General features: G+C 50.2%; 2 protein-coding genes, 1 long non-coding RNA gene and 5 other non-coding genes across 9 annotated transcripts; 1 reads left to right on the forward strand and 7 right to left on the reverse strand.

Annotated features, from left to right (window-relative positions):
* Positions 1 to 7381: 7381 nt before the first annotated feature.
* RPS11 (ribosomal protein S11) lies at positions 7382 to 9853 on the reverse strand. The gene is made up of 5 exons (XM_024768466.1): positions 9585 to 9853; positions 8766 to 8897; positions 8493 to 8568; positions 8035 to 8164; positions 7382 to 7558 (listed from the first exon to the last, which is right to left on the reverse strand). Exons 1-5 carry the CDS (start codon positions 9597 to 9599, stop codon positions 7435 to 7437), a joined length of 477 nt encoding a protein of 158 aa, XP_024624234.1. The 5' UTR covers positions 9600 to 9853; the 3' UTR covers positions 7382 to 7434.
* On the reverse strand, positions 8276 to 8365 carry LOC112415694 (small nucleolar RNA SNORD35). The gene has a single exon (XR_003006349.1). It is a non-coding gene; the product is annotated as a small nucleolar RNA SNORD35 (small nucleolar RNA).
* A 110-nt stretch (positions 9854 to 9963) lies between the features above and the next one.
* On the forward strand, positions 9964 to 14977 carry LOC112415561 (uncharacterized). Of its 2 annotated transcripts, none has more exons than XR_003006327.1 (4): positions 9964 to 10081; positions 10361 to 10424; positions 11794 to 11957; positions 14760 to 14977. It is a non-coding gene; the product is annotated as an uncharacterized LOC112415561 (long non-coding RNA). The 2 variants fall into 2 exon arrangements; XR_003006326.1 differs by having other exon boundaries at positions 9980 to 10115.
* A 1741-nt stretch (positions 14978 to 16718) lies between these two features.
* On the reverse strand, positions 16719 to 20474 carry RPL13A (ribosomal protein L13a). Its single transcript, XM_024768625.1, has 8 exons — positions 20408 to 20474; positions 18747 to 18819; positions 18312 to 18377; positions 18002 to 18103; positions 17713 to 17798; positions 17474 to 17533; positions 17026 to 17148; positions 16719 to 16834 (listed from the first exon to the last, which is right to left on the reverse strand). Exons 1-8 carry the CDS (start codon positions 20420 to 20422, stop codon positions 16748 to 16750), a joined length of 612 nt encoding a protein of 203 aa, XP_024624393.1. The 5' UTR covers positions 20423 to 20474; the 3' UTR covers positions 16719 to 16747.
* Positions 17311 to 17397, reverse strand: LOC112415693 (small nucleolar RNA SNORD35). The gene has a single exon (XR_003006348.1). It is a non-coding gene; the product is annotated as a small nucleolar RNA SNORD35 (small nucleolar RNA).
* LOC112415691 (small nucleolar RNA SNORD34) lies at positions 17603 to 17673 on the reverse strand. Its single transcript, XR_003006347.1, has one exon. It is a non-coding gene; the product is annotated as a small nucleolar RNA SNORD34 (small nucleolar RNA).
* LOC112415705 (small nucleolar RNA Z195/SNORD33/SNORD32 family) lies at positions 17878 to 17962 on the reverse strand. The gene has a single exon (XR_003006360.1). It is a non-coding gene; the product is annotated as a small nucleolar RNA Z195/SNORD33/SNORD32 family (small nucleolar RNA).
* LOC112415706 (small nucleolar RNA Z195/SNORD33/SNORD32 family) lies at positions 18620 to 18703 on the reverse strand. The gene has a single exon (XR_003006361.1). It is a non-coding gene; the product is annotated as a small nucleolar RNA Z195/SNORD33/SNORD32 family (small nucleolar RNA).
* Positions 20475 to 21293: the final 819 nt, after the last annotated feature.

Consider the following 21293-nt stretch of genomic DNA (forward strand, 5'->3'; position numbering starts at 1 on the left):
AAGACCCAGGGCTGCCAAAAAAAAAAAAAAAAGAAAAAAAAAGAAAAGAATAACAGAAACAATTAGACAGACTCTCTAGGACATTCTATAACATCCCTACCAGGCAAGAAACTTTCCGCATTTCCCAGGAACTTGCTGTTGTGGCCCCTCATCCAGCTAGATTGCTGCTCCCTCATCCTGAGACCCCACTAAAAAAGGACCCTCAGGGAATTCCCTGGCGGTCCAGTGGTTAGGACTGTGCGCTTTCACTGCCGTGGCCCGGGGTGGATCCCTGGTTGGGGAATCCCACAAGCTGCCTGGTGCGACCTAAGAATAAAAAAAAGGACTTCCCTGGTGGTGCAGTGGTTAAGAATCCGCCTGCCAATGCAGGCGACACGGGTTCGAGCCCTGGTGCAGGAAGATCTACATGCCGCGGAGCAACTAAGCCCGTGTGCCACAGCTACTGAGCCTGCACTACACAGCCCGCAAGCCACAACTACTGAGCCCGTGCTCTGCAACAAGAGAAGCCACCGCAGTGAGAGTAGCCCTCGCTCACCACAACTAGAGAAAGCCTGTGCGCAGCAACGAAGACCCAACGCAGCCAAAAGTAAATAAATAAAATTTAAAATAAATAAATAAAACAAAAATTTTAAAATAGTTTTTTTTAAAAAAAAGGGCCCTCAGGTCCTGCTACACGCTCTGTGTATCCCCTTTTGATACCCTGAGTCCTACTCTAATGGCTCACACAGCCTGTAGGATTCTCCTCTATTGCCTAGGACCCTAAAATAATGCCACCAGAACCCTGATGACAAGCCCTTGGGTTCCTGCCACTATGCTCCCAGGACCCAAGTACAATGCCCCTGGGGGCCTTGCCAGTGGTCCCAGGTCCATCTATGATGCTCACATCCCTCTGCAGCTCCTGCTTTACCCATCCCTGGGTAGTTTCTCTAGGTGTCCTCAGTCCTACTACAATGTCCCACTGTTGTCACTTCAACACCTCTCAGGACCCCTAATCTACCTGTCCTGCCAAAAAGTCATTTGGCTCCTGTTAACATGTCCCCAGGATCCTGCAATACTCCCACTGCATGCTCAGAAGGTCCCCTGGATCCTGCTAAAATATGTCTAGTCTTCCCTCATGTGGCCTTGAGGGTCACCAAAATGGACTTGGGGTGTCCTCTCTAAGCCCTAGGGGCCCTGCCAGGACCCTATTAGAATGCCTCTAGCCTTACCATGAAGTGTGTTTTTTGGGGCCACGCTGCGCAGCATGCCAAATCTTAGTTCCCCGACCAGGGATTGAACCCATGCCCCCTGCAGTGGAAGCTTGGAGTCCTAACCACTGGACCGCCAGGGAAGTCCCACCAGGAAGTCTTTAGGGTCCTGCTAAAACATGCCAAGGGCCTGCTATTCTGTGTTCTATGGCGCTCTGGGAAAATTCCCACAGGCTTTTATCCATGCGTCTTGGGATCCTGCATCAGTGGCCGTCCACAGTGGGTCTAGAATGTTGTATTAGTGTCCTGTGGCTGCTGTAACCAATCACCACAGACTTAGTCGTTTAAAATAACACAAACATGTTCTTACAGTTCTGGAGGTCAGACATCTAAAATGGGTCCGCAAGACTATTCCTTCTGGAGGCTCCAGGGAAGAATCCATTTCTTTGCCTTTTCCAGCTGCTAGAGGTCGCCTGCATTCCTTGGCTTGTGGCCCCTTCCTCCATCTTCAAAGCCAGCACCTTCTCTCCTCTCTGACTTCTGTGGTCCTCCTTACAACTCTCTGACTCTGATCCTCTGCCTCCCTCTTATAAGGACCCTTGTGATGACATTGGTCCCATCTGGATAATCCAAGATCATCTCTGCATCCTGAATTTAATCACATCTGCAAAGTCCCTTTTATCATACAAGGTCACATAATCACAGGTTTTGGAGGATTAGGGCACAGACATCTTTGAGGGATCCTTCCTTATCCAGCCTACCACGGTCAAGGTCATGGAAGGTGCCCTCCCGTGCCGTGCCCCTGCTGTAAAGTCCCCATTCTGACCTCCTCTCCCTCCTGTTAGAATGGTCTCAGGGTTTAGCCATGAGGCCTCTCAGAGGTCGGCCTGAACATTCCCCATAATGTCCCTCCTTCCTGCTACAAAAGAAAAAGCCCTCAAGGTCCCTTAATACCCACTGGGAATCCCTGCTAAGTATCCTGGGGTCCTGCTATGTCTTCAGGGACCATTTACAGCATCTGTTGGCTGTCTCCTGTCTTATCCCCAGGGTCCTATGCTCTAATGATCCCTGCCTACACCTCCCCCCTTTTTTTCTTTTGGGGGGTGTGGCACGCACCATGCAGCTTGAAGGGATTGAACCTGGGCTACGACAGTGAAAGCACCGAGTCCTAACCACTGGACCACCAGGGAAGTCTCTCTGCCTATGCCCTTTAGATCCCCTGGGGGCCTACTACCATGTCCTCAGGGGCCCATTGTAAAGCAATAGAAAGCCCCAGCAGGACAATTACTAATGTGCAGGGCCCAGTGATAAATGAAAACGTGGGGCCCTTTGTTCCGACTTCAAAACTAACCAAATGCGGGTCCCTTTGGAACAACTGCTTGAACAGCGTGGAGCGCTCACCCATGAAGCCGCCTTGGTCCCTGGGGACTGCCCCTGGCAGCTCCAAGCTTTCTCCCTGAATCACCACCTTAACATCCGCCCCTCCTCTCTGCACCTGCACTGTAGTGCCCCCTACCGACCCCAGGAAGCAATCACACCTGAGTTCAAGACCAAATCCTGCCTCTTCCAGGTGGGCTTCTCTGAGCCTCAGTTTCTTCATCTGTGAAATGGGATAATAATTGTATCTACTTTGGTAGAGAGGCTTTAATGACTCACAGGTTTGGCACAAGGCACATGGTAATAACCTGTTCCCCATACTGCCCCCCCGCCTCAGGATGCTGTTAAGATCCCCAGCGGTGCACTTGGTAGGCTCGCAGACACCAGGCCCTGGATATGTCTTGCTCACTCTTGCATCCCCAGGGGCCAGCACAGGAAACATTAGCAGAATGAATGAAGCCAATAATGAATGACCCTGGGCTGGTTTAATATGTCCCTATAACTTTTCTAGAACGGCCTTGGTATCCTGTTAGAATGTTCTAGCAGAATCTATATTCACCCCTGAAACAATCCGTGGGTCTGGGAGCTGGGACTTCCTATAATGTGAGACCCCAGGGTTTTCCCTTGATGCGCTCAGGGCAGTGTTAAAATATAGCAGCAGGGCTGCTCAAACATATGAACCTGCTCCGATCCCCTTTCCCTAGACTCCACTCACAGACCTCAGGGCCAGTTAAATGAATCCTGGTGCCCGCTCCACACATAATACTCACGCGCCAGCTCTCATACAACCTGGGTATCGCAACCACCAAAAGAACCTGCTACAAGACCCTGAGGTCCCACTATAATCCAGTATTACTACGTCCTGCTGTAATACCGCAAGGGGCTGCAATGACGCTCGCCAGTATGACTACAGTAGAACAACCCTGTGGTCTGCTGTGACAGATGTGAGGCCATGATACATTATGATATAACCAATATCTGCCCTGTTTTCACGTAACAGGCCTGACACCCGCTGTCATCATAAGCCAGGACCCTGCTATGAAATTGCGCTTGGAGCTAATTTCCCTGCAAAATGGCCACTGGGGCTTCCTATAAGAGGCATGTGATAGAATATTCCAGAAGCATGCTAAAACAGTCTAAAGATCCCATGACAAACCACTAGGATTTGCTATAGTAGACCAGGGTTCCACAACCATTTAATACCTCTGGGGCTACCTGCCAAAGACTCTTGTCCTTGGTCCTGTCCAAGGGGACTCAGGGCCTGTTACACCAAGACATCACTGGGCTTTGTTCTAACAATAGGCTCAGGAATGAGACATAATCACTTCCCTAAGAAGTATCACTTACTGGAACTAGTTCTACCGCAAACAACACAGGTGAGCATATTTCATCCTCCCAATGGGGCAGGGAGGCAAGATTTTACAGATTAGGAAACTGAAGCTCTGTGGTTCTCGGGGGAGTCAAGCCCAAGGTCCCAAGGTCATGCAGCTAATGACAGCAGGGCTAGAATCTGGAACAGAGCCCACAGGCTTAATGCTTACATTTGGAGGTTTCTCACCATGTTCACTGCTTCCGTTTACTCCATGCCTTGAGACCTAGTGTAAACAGATAGGTTAGGGGGTCCCTGGAAAAAAAGAACCAGGAGTGGCTTTCTTGACATAAGAGAAGCCATTCTGGCTTAAGCTGTTTTGTGATCTAAGCCTGGCTGCAATGCTTGCCCTTGAACAGGTCTCAGTAATCCTTGATCTTAAGGAAAGTTAGGGAACAAAGAGAAAAGGAAAAGCAGTCAAAGAAACAATAGTTCAACAATAAAACAGAGTCCTAATTCCTCCTCAAGGGATGTACAGAACAGTCTGATACAGTTTTTGAGCTCTTCAGGAACTAAGGCCCGCAGCCAGGTGAAGGACAGAAAAATGTTGACCCTCCTGACTTCAATCAACTAAAGCTTGGACTCTGGCGACCTTTGCCCCAATTCTGTGCTGAATTCTCTGCTCCAGCCCCCTCATGAATATGCATGTCATCTTAGCTTAAAACTTCCCCAATTTTGCTGTTGGAGAGGCACTGCTCTGGGAAAGATCCCCGGTGTTCTCCTTACTTGCTGCAGGTAATAAATCCTTCGTTCTCCTGATGTTTCGCTCAGTGTGTCTTTTGGCTCGACACCCACCAAGAGGTGAACCCAGTTTTCGGGTAACACTAGGAGTCAAGCCTGGCCTGTGAGAATGTGAGGATTTAACTTTAAATGGACTCACTCCGGGAGTTCCCTGGCGGTCCAGTGGCTAGGACTCCGCGCTCTCACTGTCAAGGGCCTGGGTTCGATCCCTGGTCAGGGAATGGTGCAGCCAAAAATAAACAAACAAATAAATAAGTAAATTCACTCAACTAAACATGTTTGGAGCACCTACAATTTGTTCCAGGCGCTGGGGCTGCAGAGATTCCTTGTCTTCTTGGAGTTTGTACTCCAGGGGTCAACAGGTAAACAAATAAACGTGCAAAATCATACAGGATTGGTACAGCAAATATGCCATAAACGGATTTTCCTGTCTATGTAAGACATCCAAGCAGGGAAGGGAGATTGGGAGGGTTGGAGGTTCTCCAAGTGGAAAGAGGTCGGTGAGAATGAAGAGATTAAGGGGTGAGGGAGGGAGCCAGGTGGAAGCCTGGGGTTAGAGGTTCCTTGGGGCAGAGGGCACAGCCAGTGCAAAGGCAGGAGGGCGCAAGTCAGGGGTGCAGGCAGAGTGAGGATGGGGGCAGGCAGGTAGGCAGAGAGGAAGCTCTGAGGCTGTGACCTGGGCCTAGGAGTCGAATCTCTAGCTGTCACAGTTCTCTAAGAAAGGCAGGTAAAGTCCTCTCCCACTCATCAGGCCAGAGAACTGGTACAGCCCGGGGAGCCTTCTCCTTGGAGTTTGTGAGCTGACCCACCAGGAAGCCTGTTGGGTGTCCCCACCAGGCACACGGGTCACCAGACACTAGGTATCCTGATGATGGGGTGCTGAGGAGACGCCCAGGAACCCGCCGCGCGGGGAGGAAGCAGGGGAGCTGGGCTGTTGTTTTTGTAAACACGGCGGCCCCACCCCAAACGGAAACACCTGTGGGTGTGGGCTCCTGGAGTGGCCTCAGATCCCCCGCTGGGTCTCTGTTCCCTCTCCGCAGCTCTGACCCCCCACCCCCGCCCCTGGGTCCCAGTCCCCCTCCTCAGGGTCTCTATCCCTCCAGCACTGGGTGGGGCAGGCGTGCAGGCTGAACCTCAGGGCGGTGCCCCCCTCTGACCCGTCCCTGCCCCTTCCTGCCCTCTTTGACGCGGCCCCGCTTCCTCTGGCAGGAACCCCCGCCCTCGCCAGGCCTGGGTAAAAAGGAGCCCCCAGGCCAGTCCAGAGGCCAAGTCCTGGGAGGCAGCAGCGGCGGCTCCTCTCTCCTCACGGCCCTGTCTCCCAACCCTTGTACCAGTGTGTGCCTCAGTCCCTGGTACAGGCATGGGGGTCAGGGACCTGGGGACCCCAGCAGCGCCAGGCCCCCAGGGGTGAAGGCAGCGGGGCAACTCCGGCACCTCCCTTCTGCCTGTGCCTCCATCTCTGACCGGCTGTGGCTCTGGTGAGAGTCTCTGCTTCAGATCCCCAAGTCCCTGGGTCCCTCTCTGTGGTGTTTCTCATTCTGTCCGCACCTGCCACCCACGCCACGCGTGCCTCTTCGTCATGTTCTCCAGGCCCATCTCTGCCTCTGGAATCTGAGTCTGTCCCTGGGCTGTGGTTTTTGTCCCTGTTCGGTGTTCAGCTGAGGGCTCTGTCCCAAATCTCTCTCCTGATCTCTGTATCTGACACTCAAGTTCCCTCTTTCTTTCCCCATTTTTCTCTGCTTCTAACAGAAAGTCTTCCTGCCATTACCAACTGTTAAGCTCTCTCCATCTCCCAGGTTTTTTCCCTGACAGTCAAGGTCACCATGTCCTGCCCTGTCAGAAATCTCTTCTCCTTCATTTGCCTGGCTCTGTCCCCTTTCTCCCCATCTCCAATTTCTCTCCTCACCCAAGGCCACCCCACTTGGTCTGTCCCAGATCAGTCCCACCTCCACGGACTTCCTATCCATTTCTGAGCAGCCTGCAGCCCCGCACTGCTGGCTGGCCTTACTAAGCAACTTATCTTAAAGGCTAATTTCCTTACTTGCATTCTTAGGCAAAGAAAGTGTCCATAACCTGACACGTGGAGCTCAGCTACTCCTTGGGGAACCCCAGGCAGACAACTTGCCCCCTCAGATAAGTTTGCTTATCTGCAAATGGGCATGGTGTCCACTTAGGAGGGGACGGTGGAGCATGCGGGAGGGAGGGCGGGTGCCTTGCTTCCCTGCCCCACTCCTTCCCCGTCAGGGTACAGTCCCAGGTTGAAGTCAAGACCCTCATAGCTCCGAACCACGCAGCTGTGTACTCCTCAAGCGCACCCAACACATGCTGACCCCCAGCAAAGCCCAGAGGGCCGCTACTTCTTCCTTACGGTCCCCTCGGAGGCCAGGAAGGGCCCGGAGTCTAGAGAACCCAGGAACCTCCACCCTCACTCACTTCCTCCCCAGAGACTTGCAGGGGGAGCTCAACACCAAGCAAAAGGCTTTAGGTACTCCGACACCAAAAGCGGACGAGGACCAAAGACCAGAGAGGGGCTGCATCTTGCTACGGGCTGTCTTCACCCAGAGACGAGAGGGCAGGAAGCAGGCTTTGGTCCCCATCCTTACGCCCCGAGAGGATGAGAAACAGCCCCATCTTTCACATCAACCCCACTTAATTCCCAGGGACACCCCCTCCCTCTGATAAGGGCATGGATACGGAACCTGGCCCGTGACTGGGAAAATAACTTTTATTTTGTTTGGGGCAGCGGGCAGGGGTCCGGTCTCAGAACTTCTGGAACTGCTTCTTGGTGCCAGCAGCCTTGGTGACCTTGAGCACGTTGAAGCGCACCGTCTTGCTCAGGGGCCGGCACTCGCCCACTGTGACGATGTCACCAATCTGGACGTCCCTGTGGGGGTGAGCAGCGCCATGTCAGAGGGACTCTGCCCCAAGCAGGCCCTAAAGGTGCCTTTCTGACTGCCTCCAGGCGGAGACCTGTCACCTTTGGCTCCTCCAAACCCCAACCAAGCTGCTATTTCCAGTTCCATCTGCACTGCACGGCGCCCTGTGCTTATTTATTGAGCAATAACTATGAAAGGCGCCAAGCTCAGTGCCATGCAGAGAATGCTCCTACCCTTCCAGGACAGACGACCTCCAACCAGCACCTCCATTTTGCAGAGAACGGGAGGCTCCCAAAGATGGTGATACAGGGTCCCCTCACTAACCGCCCCCGCCCCCAACAGCTGACTACCTTCACACGGCAGCCAGGGCGTCCTGTTAACGGCCAAGGCACATCCCAAGTCACCCAGATTCTTGTGCAGCCCACCCCCTCCTCTCTGCCTGGGAGGGCAGCTCAGCGGGCCTACCTGGGGCCACCGTGCTCACCTGAAGCAGGGGGAAAGGTGCACAGACATGTTCTTGTGGCGCTTCTCGAAGCGGTTGTACTTTCGGATGTAGTGCAGGTAGTCTCGGCGGATGACAATGGTCCTCTGCATCTTCATTTTGGTCACCACACCTGGGGGGAAGGGGCAGATCCCAGGTCAGGCCCCATAGGGAAGGGAGCCATGGGCAGCCCAGGGCATGCTGGGAATCGGGGGCCGCTGAGCAGGGTTCCCAAGAAGCCCTGCTCCTGGCATCAGCTGTGCCAACTACATTCTCAGCAGTGCCTGGGGTGGGCATCTGAAGACCATCGTGAAAATAACAGACATCACCTGCCAGTGCCCGCCATAACCAGGAGTCTGCCAAGCCCTTCTTCACCCAGGACCCCGGGGTCTCAGTGTCCCCAGCCCCTCCTCCCTCAGACCCGGGAATCTGAACCCAAGCCCCCAGAGGTCCTCACTTACCAGACAGGATTCGCCCTCGGATGGAGACATTACCAGTAAAAGGGCATTTCTTGTCAATGTAGGTGCCCTCGATGGCCTGAAGGGATAAGGAGGATTAGCGAGCCCTGAATGGTAGCTCCTGAAAAGAGGAGGGGTGTGGCCTCCCTGTAGACACAAAAACTACGTTTCCCAGCAGCCCCAGCAACAGCCACTCAGATGCTGATAGGGCAATTCAGTTTGGGCACACGTGCAGGGAAACAGGGATCTCCTTCTTTCTTCTGAGGGTCCCCATACCTCCTTCGGTGTCTTGAAGCCCAAACCAATGTTCTTGTAGTATCGCGGGAGCTTCTCCTTGCCAGTTTCTCCAAGCAGGACCCTCTTCTTATTTTGAAAGATGGTCGGCTGCTTTTGGTACGCACGCTCAGTCTACAGGGATGAGGTGGAAGCTGGTAAGCTTGCAGCAGGCAGCAACCTGGTCTGGAAAGCTTCACAAACCCCCCAGATCTCATCCTCTGCAGTATTTAACTCCCCAAACGCTGCACTCACCCAAATTTACCCCCAACCCAGACTCAACTCTAAACCCGGGGTTACGTCGGTATTTACGGTCTAAAGCACCTTCCACCGCCTGCAGAATTTACCCGTTAAAACCCAAAGATACAGAATCATCCCTCTAACACCCTGGACACCCTTCAGCAAGAATTATTCTCCAAGATACAAAGATACCCACCCAGGAGTCACTCCTTATTAATTACATGTGGCTCCAAAATTAAATACCAAAACGATGGGCTCCCTGGAGTAGCCCTTAGGACTCAGTTCTCACAGGATTAACCCTACAGCCTAAGGCCTCCAGAAAAACACTCTGTAAACCTTGGGTTTTAAAAAAGATAACTCCTAAAAAGTTTGAGCCTTAATTACACCCTAAATGCGGAGCTCCTAAGATTTCGGAGGCGCCAATCGAGATTAACGCCAAGACACGCGCCCTCTGCCCGAATTTCCCTGGGAAGTCGAGGACGCCCAGAATTAACCCCTAAACTGGGGCGCGGACTCCCGCTCTCCAGGACACGCCCCTGAAGCCCGGGCCCCGCTAGGTCTGCGTCAGCCCCGACCCCAAACCTGAATGTCCGCCATCTTCCCGGCCGCCTGAAAAAAAGAAAGCCGCAGCAGCGTCCCGGTTTCCTTATCGATTGCACAGAAGCTAGAGAGGAAGTGACGAAAAAGGGGCAGGGTAACCCGATTTGAGGCGGAGCCTTGGCGAGACTCTGATTGACGGACTGCCCTACCCAAGCACGCGATTCGGAGACCGCACGGACGCTGCCATGACGTTAATGGCAGAGGGGCGGGAAGCGACAGACACTGTCTCGCGAGACTCTTTGGCCATCTTTGCGCGCCATCGCGCTAGGTCAGGTTGGGAAAGAGTGGCCAGCCTTGTTATCGCGAGAGTTGGCGGGAGGCGGCCTTGTTTCTGCGGGGAGTGGGACCACGTGGGGTTTGGGGACAGTGTGGCTGTGTCCGCTCAGGGTTTAAACGGGCTGTGGCGGCGGCCATCTTTTTGCAGGACCGGAGACCGGAAAGTCTTAGTCGCATGAATGCTCTGCGGCGCCGCCATCTTTGTGAGGAGCGGGCACTACCCACGAGTTTTGTGCAGTTTAGTGAACGTTGTTTTCCTCTATGGGCCATTTCATCCCCAGACAATGGTTTCGTGAAAAAATTAAATTAAATTAAAAAAATAAAAAGGCCTTCTGCTGATTGTAACAGCGCTGTCCAATAGTAGTTCCCGCTGTGATGAAATGTTCTGTATCTGCGCTGTCCAACACAGTAGCCACTGGCACTGGAAGTGGGGTGCGTGCGACTGAGGACCTGAATTTTTAACTTTTTTTTTTTTTTTATAGGTAAGAAGTGGAGTTATTTAGAGAGAAACATAATCCACAGACAGAGTGTGGGCCATCCCAGAAGGTGAGAAAGGCCCTAACTTTAATTTTATTCGATTTAAATATAAATAGCTACATGGGGCTAGTATCTGCTGCGTTGGTCAGTGCACGTCTATAACTGAATACTGATTTATTGTTTTTTAAATTCTTGTAAAGCAAAATCTAACAGAGCAATTGCCATGTGCCTGGCATTGTGCTAACAATCTAAGGATGGTTCGGTTACTATTCCCATTTTGCAGATGGGGAAACTGAGGCATTAGTTGCTCCAGGTTTCGCAGAAAATGAGAGGCAGAGGTGGGAATTGAACCTGGGCAGTCTGGCTCCAGCGTTCTTAGTCACTAACCTTTAAAGAAGGAGGCTTTGAGTCCTTTTTACAGTCACTTCACACTTAATGAGCACCTATTTGGTACCCGGCCCCCTTCTGGGCAGTGGTGGCAAGAACCCGGTGTCTCAAACCAACCCTGACAGCTGTCCACACTCTAACTGACTTGCACCTTGTTGGGAGATTTCAAACTCCAGACCTTGGCACGGATAGGTGTCTCATGCCTCTTTCCTTAGTTAAGTCTTGGTCTAAAATTTCCCAGCGCTCTTAACTCCACAGAGTGTGGTTCTCTCTAAATAAATCCACTTCTTACCTATCACAATAAATAAATAAATAATAAAACCCTTGGGGAATGAACAGAATATTCAGTGATTTCGTGTTAGGACAAGTGTGCAACCATCAGAAAAAAAAATAAAGTTGGATCTCTACCACCTACTGTATGCCAAAGTAAATTTCTGATGTGTAAGGATAAAATTTAGGTGGGTTTGGGGAATGAAACCATAAATGTACTAGAAGAAGACCTGAGTTTTGTTTTTTTCACTTATGAGTCTAGTAAAGACTTTTTTTTTTTTTGGCCACACCATGCAGCTCGTGTCATCTTAGTTCCCATGGCAGTGGAAGCACAGAGTCTTAACCACTGGACAACCAGGGAATTCCCTAGTAAAGACTTTTTTAAGCGTTGCATTTAGAACATAAAATGTGTACTCCCAACAAACTTCTACACAGGTCACAAAATATTATTCTTTTGATTTTTCTCCAACTTAAAAAAAAATTGAAGTATAGTTGATTTACAATGTTGTTAGCTTCAGGTGTACAGCAAAGTGATTCAGTTATACATATAAATGTATATATATTCTTTTTCAGATTCTTTTTCATTATGCTATTACAAGATATTGAGTATAGTTGCCTGTGCTATACTGTAAGACCTAGTCATTTACCTATTTTATGTAGTGGGCATATGTTAATTCCAAACTCCCCCTGCCCCCTCCCCTTTCATGCTTTCTTATTTATCCTTTGTTTCCTCTTCCTCACTAAATTGAGGGCAGGAATTTTCGTTGCCTTTGTTCTCCAGGGCTTCTGGTGATTGTCACATAGTAGGTGCTCGTTTGTCCTTGTTGAATAACTGACCAAATGAATGGAGAATTAGATACACCAAAATGTCCACTTATAGGCAGATGGGTGAATCCTGGCATAACCTGATCGTGGACCACTCTGCAAGCACGTAATAAACATGAGGTAAGTCAACCAATCCGGAAATGAAAACACTGCCAGACACGTTTCATTTTTTAATCTTTAAATTTGCGATGACTTCTGAATAGGGATTTCATGCACATGGTACAAAATTCTAAAAGTACAAAGTAAATTGTGAAAGATGAATCTTTCCCTCACGTTTCTCCCCGGACACATGCACCCAGTTTCCCTCTGCAGAAGCAATTGCTGTCACCCTGTTATCATCTGCCAGTGTGTCTTCCAAACTATTCTACCCTCTGTTGAATTTGTATGTGGACAAAGCAAAGTGCAGAACAAGAGGCACGGCATGACCCATTTATTCAAATGTTTATGGACAATCTATAGGACGACTGCATTTTTTTTACATATATATTTCTTTTTCATATTCTTTTCCATTATGGTTTATCACAGGATACTGAATACAGTTCCCTGTGCTATACAGTAGGTCCTTGTTGTTTAATGCATTTTTTAAAGCTTATTACATGATATAGTTGTGGCTTATCTTTTTAGGTATTATAGACTACATTGTCCAATAACAGCCATTAGTTACATGTGGTTATTTAAATTGAATAACATTTAAAATTCAATTTTTCACTCATTCTATTCATATTGCAAATGCTCAGTAATCACATGTGGCTAGTGGCTTGCATATTGAACAGCGAAGATTTAGAATATTTTTTATCAACATAAAAAATGCCCTTATAGGGCTTCCCTGGTGGCGCAGTGGTTGAGTCTGCCTGCCGATGCAGGGGACACGGGTTCGTGCCCCGGTCTGGGAAGATCCCACATGCCGCGGAGCGGCTGGGCCCGTGGGTCATGGCCACTGAGACTGCGCGTCCAGAGCCTGTGCTCCACGGCGGGAGACGCCACAACAGTGAGAGAGGCCTGCGTACCACAAAAAAAAAAAAAAAAAAAAAAAAAAAAAAAAAAAAAAAAAAAAAAAAAAAAAAAAAAAAAAAAAAAAAAAAAAAAAAAAAAATGCCCTTCTAGACAGCGAAGGCTGGTTGCATATATATGTATATGTAATATATATGATGTCTTTTAAGTTGTAATAACTTCAGAAATATAAATGCTACAAACTTACAAAAAATCATTTGAAGTTTAATTATTTAAATTTCTTTTACACTTAATAGCTTTGTGAATTTTGAACATTTTTTAAAATTTATTTTATGGAAGTATAGTTGATTTACAATGTTGTTAATTTATGCTGTACAGCAAAGTGATTCGGTTATACATATATATACATTTTCATTCTTTTCCATTATGGTTTATCACAGGATATTGAATATAGTTCCCTGTGCTACACAGTAGGACCTTGCTTTCCCAGCCTATATATATGATAGTTGGCATCTGCTAATCCCAAACCCCCAATCTATCCCTCCCCCCCAGCCCCGAATAGCAACCACGTTTGTTCTCTATATCTGTGAGTCTGTTTCTGTTTCATAAGTTCATCTGTCAAATTTTAGATTCCACATATAGGTGATGAATGATACTTTTTAAATTATCATTGTTTCAGTCCCTCTGGGGTAGCATTGAGGGACTTTTCATTTTAGAACCTGCTATGTCTTCCCCCCAGTGACCTTGTAGTAGCTTTATAATTTATTTTTTGAAGAAAAAGTAAGTTCTGGAGTTTTTGAATGACTTAGAAAGGATTTATGATATTTAGTTAGAAAAAAAAAAAAAAAAGCAGGACCCGGAGTTGCTGTCTACAATGTGTGCTAAACTATGTACAAAAGTTACATATAAAAGTCTGCATAAAAGTTTCTAACTTAGAAAAAAGCCTGGAAGGAAATGCATGATACTGCCCTGGTGGTTTACATCTCCAGGTGGTGAGATTAGGTATGATTTCCTGTCTGGTGTCTTAAATGCTCAATATTTTGCAAATTGCTCAGAGCAGCTAGTGAGATTTTGATAAGGGAAGAGTAAAGAAAAGAAATACTGCTTCACTCTGAAGGGGTGAGGGCAAACTGGAGATGTTTAGGTCCTTAGCTTCTAGACATTTTTGATCACAACCCACAGTAGGAAATGCATTCTGCATTGTGACCAAACACACGCACCTCTCTCTCACCCTTCTCTGCCTTTCTCTCTGCCTCTTTTCTAATTTGTAAGTCTTTGACCTCTCTCCTTTCCTTTCTGTAATACACTGATTTTTCTCCTTTTCATTTCTATTCAGTTTCATTATCATCACTATTATTTAATTAATTAATTTATTTATTTGGCTTTGCTAGGTCTTAGTTGTGACATGCAGGATCTTTCTCTTTTTAGTTGTGGCATGCGCAGTCTAGTTCCCTGACCAGGGATCGAACCCGGCCCCCTGCATTGGGAGCGTGGAGTCTTAACCGCTGGACCACCAGGGAAGCCCCTCAATTTCATTATCATTTTAAGGCTACTTACAACCCACCACATCGATTTTTTTGAACTGCAGTGTGAACAGCTTTGGTGCCCAATAATAAACGTCAGCCAACTCTAGTTACCACTTTAGGGCGTATTTCCCTGTCTCTGCCGGATTTCAGACATTCAGTACCATTTCACAACAGAAATCCAAAAGCTAGGAGACCTGGAGACCCTCGCCCTCCCCAGTGAGCATAGAAATGTCTATGAAAACAAGACGTTATCCCTGCACCCCACCCACAGACCAGGGTCTCCAGGGTTGCTATGGCCCAGGAGATGAGGCTGACCTGGGACTGGCACGTCACGTTCTGTTGGAGGGTGCTTTGGTTGTGGGCAGTTGGGCAAGATGGAGCTGGAGCTTTGGAAACGTTCATTCTGTTGGCCCAGAGGTTCTGATTCCCTGTACTTGTCCCGCAGGAACGATTGTTACGCCTGGAGATTTCATTTGCATTCTGAGGAATGAGGAGCATCTTCTCATGTATTTATTGGCATTTGTGTATCTTCTTTGGTGAAACGTGTTTTCAAGTTTTGGCCGGGTTTTATTTGGTTCTCTCTGTTACTGAGTTTTTAAAGAGTTTTCTGTATATTTGGCATTGAAGTCCTGCAAGAGATGATATGCAAATAACTTCTCCCAGTCTGACCTGTCTTCATCTCTTTAATGGTGGGTGTCTTTAGAGTGGCAAGTTTTACATTTTTAAGCCAAATATAAGGGATTGTGGTTTCCAGGGGATTATATTGTGCTTTTACATGCAGTCCTGTTAAACTTAAGACGTAAACTCTGGTTTTCAGTTGCTTCTGTAGGCAGCTCTGCTGGTGAGCAGGAGCCCCAGGAGGGGTAGGGCACCCACTTGCAAAATGATTTTCTTAGAGAAAATTTAAGCCACGGTGGTATCTTAGACATTTTGGAGATTAAGCAAGAGAGAATGGCACAGTGCACCAAGTTATGATCTGCCCCGTGAACCAACTAGCAAGTATTGCCTACCAATCCCAAGGGCAGCACAAATCTTTCTTCCCAGTACAGATGTGCGTACCTTGGTCACACCAGACCCGAGTGTCATCCTGGCTGACACTGCTGACTGTATATAACCCTCATCAGTAAGATGGGGATGGGGGCCCACCTGAGTCAAGTATTGAGAGGTGACCAAGGGTGACTGTCCAGGGCTGGGTACCCTAACGTTTACCCTTTCAGGGACTCACCCTGGCAGATCTAACAAGCCTAGTTTTAATCCTACAAAGCACCAAGAGCTTTCAAATCCCACTTTCTCTAATGCCTAACCACCATTTACAAACTGTTTTTTCTTGGCCATTTCTTCACACTAAGCGTGGACTGGTGTGGCAGACTGGAAGAGACCACATGCCCCACAGTGAGGAACCGGTTTTAGAGAATGGTGGCAATTCCATACTTTGCAGCTGCATTAGGGAAGACAACTTTATGCAAACTGGGCAACACCAGGCTCTACAGGTCGTAAATACCAATCTCATAGGCATCTCAAATTCCTTGGCATGTCAGTCTCTACAAAGGCCAAGTCCTCCACGAAAGGCAGTTTCTAATCCATCATCTGCAGAAAGAGCACAGCCAGTTTTATTCTTCAAAGCCTCCCATCAGCCGAGGGCCTTGCTCCCCTGGGCCTGCCTCTATGGCAGACACACACTGCAAAGACGCCAAATTTCTTTAAAAATAATTTATTAGTTTTGGATCACAAAATATAGGGAAGACACAAGGGCAATGCCTGTGACCCCTTGGGCCATACTTCCCTTCCATAAACACCTTTTAGAAGTTTTTTTTTTTTTTTTTGGCGGTACACGGGCCTCTCACTGTTGTGGCCTCTCCCATTGTGGAGCACAGGCTCTGGATGCGCAGGCTCAGCGGCCATGGCTCACGGGCCCAGCCCGGGGCACGAACCCGCGTCCCCTGCATCGGCAGGCAGACTCTCAACCACTGCGCCACCAGGGAAGCCCCATGAACACCTTTTAGAACCCCAGACTCGTGCTGCCCAAGCATTCTCTCACATCCTAACAGCTGCAGAGTATAGTACCTGACCGTGGGGGAAGCTTAGACTCCCTGTGAGCCATGTGAGCAGCCCTTCCAATTAGGTCTTCCAGCTCACTTTTGCCAGTATTGCAACAGCACTGGTTGTTCAAACTGTCCATGTCCTAAAACTCTCATGAATGAATAGGTCACAGGCAAATTCTGCCTGCACAGCCCTTACAAATGTCTACGCTTTTAAAAAGGCCTTTCTTAAACAGCATTGGCTAAGGCGCCTTTGCTATACCCAGTCTTCTAAGCCCCAGGCTGCCTGTGGCACCTGGATGGCAGCCCCTGGGGTCCCCCACATCCTAGGGTGGCGATGGAGGAAGGGCAGGCCAGGCCAAGCATGAAGAAGAAACAGTCAATTTTATTGGGCTCAGACTAAGAATCCATGGGTCTTGAGGACCTCTGTGAATCGGTCGATTTTCTTCTCTATGTTCTTTTCGGCCTGCTTCCGTAGCCTCTGTGGGGTCAAGGTGACAGGTGGTGGTTAGTGGCTGCTCCCTAGGACTGCCCTTATCCCAGGGGGCCACCCACACTGGGCCTTAGGCAGAGCCTTCCAAGGGCACAACTAAGACCCATGTTAAGAGTAATCAGCTCCCAGACCCTGCCCCAGAAAACGTGGTGCCCCTCCAGCCACAGCCCCATCCTCACCATGAGCTGCTTCTTTTTCCGGTAGTGGATCTTGGCCTTCTCCTTTCTCTTCTCCTCCAGTGTAGCCGTTACTGCCTGGTACTTCCAGCCAACCTCATGAGCCAGGCGCCCTAGGTAGGCAAACTTGGGGGGGAGAGGGAGAAACGAAGCTGTAAGAAGACGAGGCCAGGGTGACTAGGGGAAGGGAGCTGACATCCTGTCCTAGAGGATCCCAGTCCAGCAATACAACTTTTCAGCAAGCCCACGCTCAAGAGACACAGCTACCCCTGGCAGGGCTCTCTGCTCCTCCTGGCATCAGCTGAGCCATTGGCATTATCGGCACTGCCCGCAGTGGCATCCGCAGACCATCGTGAGAAAAAGCCATCATCTGCCAGTCTCAGGGCCCTAGGTGCACCCCCCCAGGAAGCCTGGGACCCCCAGGCATCACTCAGCAGACCCCGGAACTCACCTTCCGTGTAGGCTTCAGACGCACAACCTTAAGGGCGGCAGGAACCACCATCCGCTTTTTCTGTTAGAGAAGGAGAGGGACTTAGAGACCTGGAGTGAGGGACAGACAGGGAAGAAGGCTGGCTGGGGCAGGCGTCTCAGCCAGTGCTGTTTTCACGAGGATCAAACAATGTAGGTAACTGCAGAACATCACGGACGCCAGACACAAAGATGCTGCTGAGGGAGATAGGCCTTGCTCACCTTGTCATAGGGTGGTGGGATCCCATCAAACACCTTGAGGCGGTCCAGAGCGGCCTGGCCTCGCTTGGTCTTGTGGGGCAGCATGCCTGTGGGCAGACGACAACAGACCCGCTCAGTGGGGCATGCGAGGACCCCGCTGCCCCACCTGGGCGGGCGGGCAGGCAGGCGGCCTCAGATGGTAGTGCATGTGGAGTCATCTCATGGCTGGGAAACTCGAACAAGAGTGGGAAAAGTCTTCATCACCGGCCACCCGCCCCATCAGCCCCTGTGGTCCTCAGGCCCAGCTCACCTCGCACTGTCCGCCAGAAGATGCGGCTGGGGGCTCGGAAGTGGTAGGGGCCACGGGAGGGGTTGGTGTTCATCCGCTTGCGGAGGAATGCCAGGTACTTCACTGGCAAGAGGGGAGAATGTGTGAGGCCTCAAGAGTCCTCAGGCAGATGGTAACTCCTTCCAGCGCAGCACACAACCTTACTTCCGAGGGCGTGTTCGCGAACTCAGACTAGGACTTCCCCCCAGTGGTGGGACTGCTTAGGCGCCCGTGAAGTGTGAGCCCCACAGAGGTCCACCCTCTCCAGCCCTCCTCCCAGGCCCTCACTCACACTTGTTTCTATAGAAATTGCCAGAAATGTTGATGCCCTCACAGCGCACAACCACCACCTTTCGACCTAGAGGAAATGGAAAATGAGACGATCAAGGAGGTCAAAGGTTAGGAAGCAGGCCCAATTACTGCTAAGGACCCAGAAAGGAGGCTCCTTCCGTCTCAAACTGGCCACAATGCACAAGGAAGGCACGGAGTCTCCTGCCCCGCGTCACAGAGCAGCAATTGGCGGAGCTGGACTCGTGCTTAAGTTCAATTTGTTAGTCTGACAGAGCCCAGAGCCCCCAACCTAGGAGGGGAGGCGGCTGGCAGGTCTCAGAGCGGTGCATGGGGTTGATCTCATGGTCGTCAGACTCAAACGAAAGATGGTGATTTTTGCTCATCACTGACCTCGAGGCTCATGTCTGGGGGAGCTGTGGGCAGGGGGCAGACTTACCCAGAAGCACCTGCTTAGCCACGATGGCCGCCAGGCGGCCCAGGAGATGGCCTCGGCCATCGAGAACCAGGACCTGTTGGAGATAGGTTAAGAGGGCTCAGAGGCACCCACAGCTTTGACTCCCCACCTCAAACAATCATTCCTCCCTACTTGATCATTTCACCTACCTCCCAGGGTGCCTGCTAACCAAGTAAGAGACACAGGAACTAGGAACTAAGCCTCACTGTACAGAGAAGGCCAAGAGCGCAAATGACTCAGGATTTCAGTGAGTGGGCTAAGATACCAAAGGACTCCCCTCACATCTCAGCTGCTTGAAGGGCAAGAATCTTTATGCCCAGATTATGCCTGACAGTCAGCGAATGAGCTACAATCTGAATCCAGACTGGCAATACTGATCCTCCAGGCAGAAGAACCTGTGATCTGATTACAAACCTTAGAATCTCGACATATTCTGATTCTGTCCTGGTCTCAAAGATGTTTTTCTAGCATGAAGGTTCAGAGCAGATGAAACTAGGAAGGGTAGTCAAAAGCCCTGGCTGGCGCTGGTACTGACTAGATTTGCATCCTCCCGCGAACTGCTCAAACGCCAACCCTCAACTTCTTGTCAAGAGTAAAAGTCCCAACTCCTTACCAAGGGCTTCCTATCCATGTTATGAGTGTTGGAAGCCAGGGTAAAAGGCTACAGAATCTAAAACCAGACTTCCTGACAATGTGACTTTGGTCAAAACCCTCCAAATCTCCAATATCTGCCTCAGGAACACTATGATAAATGAACTGAATTACACAAAATACAAGGCAAACTATACCAGGAGTCGTAAATGCAGGGACACAGGTTCGGAAAACTCTACCACTTGCCTGGCCCCAAACGTGGTTTTCCTTCTGGAACCATAGACCCATCACAGGTACACCCCTTCCAGAGCCATCCCCTCCTTTATATCTAATTGGTTACACAAGAAGACTGGGCCAAGTCAGAGTTAAGTTTCTGCTGCCGTCCTTGAGGACCTCCAGATCGTTAAGGACAAAGAATATCCCAGTGCTGTAAACATTTCATTACAATCCTGTTTCCAGCACCAGCAGACCTTTAAAGAGTTCCTCGACCCCCGAGAGAAAGGATAAGAGCAACTCGTGCCTGCATGCCCTGTAGGCAGGACCTCTCTCGACCCGCTACAAAGATTTCGCGCTAAAATACCCACAGCTGCAGGAGAACCCTAATGCGCACTCCCACGAGGCCGAAACAACCCGCGCCTTGGGCAGGGCGAAAGTACCCTCCATTTTGACCAATCCTCGGCTTCTCTTCGTCCCCTGGCCGCGCAGCTACCTTCCGCGTGCTTCCCCACCGCTGAGGACACACGGGCCCAATTCGGCCAAGACCCGCCCAAAATCAAGGTAAATCAGGCCTAGTTTTAAAATAACTTTTCTTGTGCTGGAAGCCCCGATCACTGCCCCCTGGGGGAAAAATGATGCCGCATTCTAGCCAGCCCAGAGCGTAAAAACCGCTTTATATTCCCGTTTCGGGTTCCTCTTACCCCGAAAGCTTTCTGTTTTGCTCAGTTATCGATCTTCAGTTCCACAGTACACTTACGAGAGAGAAGAGGTCCAACCCCGGTCCGGTCTCGACCCCACCCGGCCCCACACCGCCCCGGCCCGCGCAGAGCCTGTACCTGCCCCTCCGCCATCTTCGGCAGCCGCCTGGGAAAGAAGGAACCCTAACCGCAGGGTTTCTTATCCCTTGAAACAGGGGCGGAGGAAGTGACGCAACACGGCCGCTTTCCGTCTTTTCACGGGCCAGAGTGCCGTGCGCGTGCGCAGAAAGGCCCACTGGAAGGCGGGTCGTCTTTTGACTGTCCAATCAGTATCGTTTCTATCGAACCTAGGCGGCCATGCCGGTGCCGGGCGAGATCACGTGGGGTAGGAGGGGGCTCTGCGAGGGCGGGGCTGTTCAGCCTCCGTTGCCGTATTTAGGAGGGGCTGGTAATCCTCGCGCGCGTTGTCCGCTGTGTTTGCGGTGGGACGAGGGCGAGAAGGCTGGAGGAGAAGCGCTCTTACCCCCTAAAGCGATAATACGTGTAGGCCCACAGCGGGCAACGAGGCTTGCCCTTTAGCGCTCAGTCTAGGCTTAGAGATTTGGATTCCGGTGCCTGTCCGGCTTCCTTGTGATCTGGCTAAATCCCTGGCCGTGTATGGGCCTCAGTGTCCTCACCTGTCAAAAAGATGGAGATAGTCTTCCCCATGATATCTAACGCATGAAGGAATGACTTCTAGATGCCTGAGTGTTCCCCAAATGAGCTTCTCAATTTCTGGACTTTATGGACAAAGCCTTTGCTTTGGCGGTTCCCCTTGACTGGGATGTCCTTCCCTCCACCCCCACCTTCTAAAATCTGGCTTGAGTCCTTCTCTCTAGAGAGCTTCCCTGTTATCTCAGGCTGGCTCAGGTACATCCTCGGGGCTCCCACAGTGCCTATGCTATCTCCATTAGAGCGTGTGTCATCCTGTACTGGGGCTCTCTGGGGCCTCTGTCTTCTCCCCCATGGACCAAGAACCCTGAGA

Source organism: Neophocaena asiaeorientalis, unplaced genomic scaffold, assembly GCF_003031525.2.
Source record: "Neophocaena asiaeorientalis asiaeorientalis breed wild unplaced genomic scaffold, Neophocaena_asiaeorientalis_V1.1 scaffold629, whole genome shotgun sequence".
Classification (NCBI taxonomy): domain Eukaryota; kingdom Metazoa; phylum Chordata; class Mammalia; order Artiodactyla; family Phocoenidae; genus Neophocaena; species Neophocaena asiaeorientalis.

What these genes read in the sequence shown, in the direction of transcription:
- RPL13A (XM_024768625.1), bottom strand. An exon ending in CAATTTCTATAGAAACAAGT is followed by an intron (nt 18,104 to 18,311) that starts GTGAGTGAGGGC and finishes CCCTCTTGCCAG; the next exon opens with TGAAGTACCTGGCATTCCTC. An exon ending in GTCTGAAGCCTACACGGAAG is followed by an intron (nt 17,149 to 17,473) that starts GTGAGTTCCGGG and finishes CTCCCCCCCAAG; the next exon opens with TTTGCCTACCTAGGGCGCCT.
- RPS11 (XM_024768466.1), bottom strand. An exon ending in GCTTCAAGACACCGAAGGAG is followed by an intron (nt 8,569 to 8,765) that starts GTATGGGGACCC and finishes TTATCCCTTCAG; the next exon opens with GCCATCGAGGGCACCTACAT. An exon ending in CCGAGGGCGAATCCTGTCTG is followed by an intron (nt 8,165 to 8,492) that starts GTAAGTGAGGAC and finishes CCTTCCCCCCAG; the next exon opens with GTGTGGTGACCAAAATGAAG.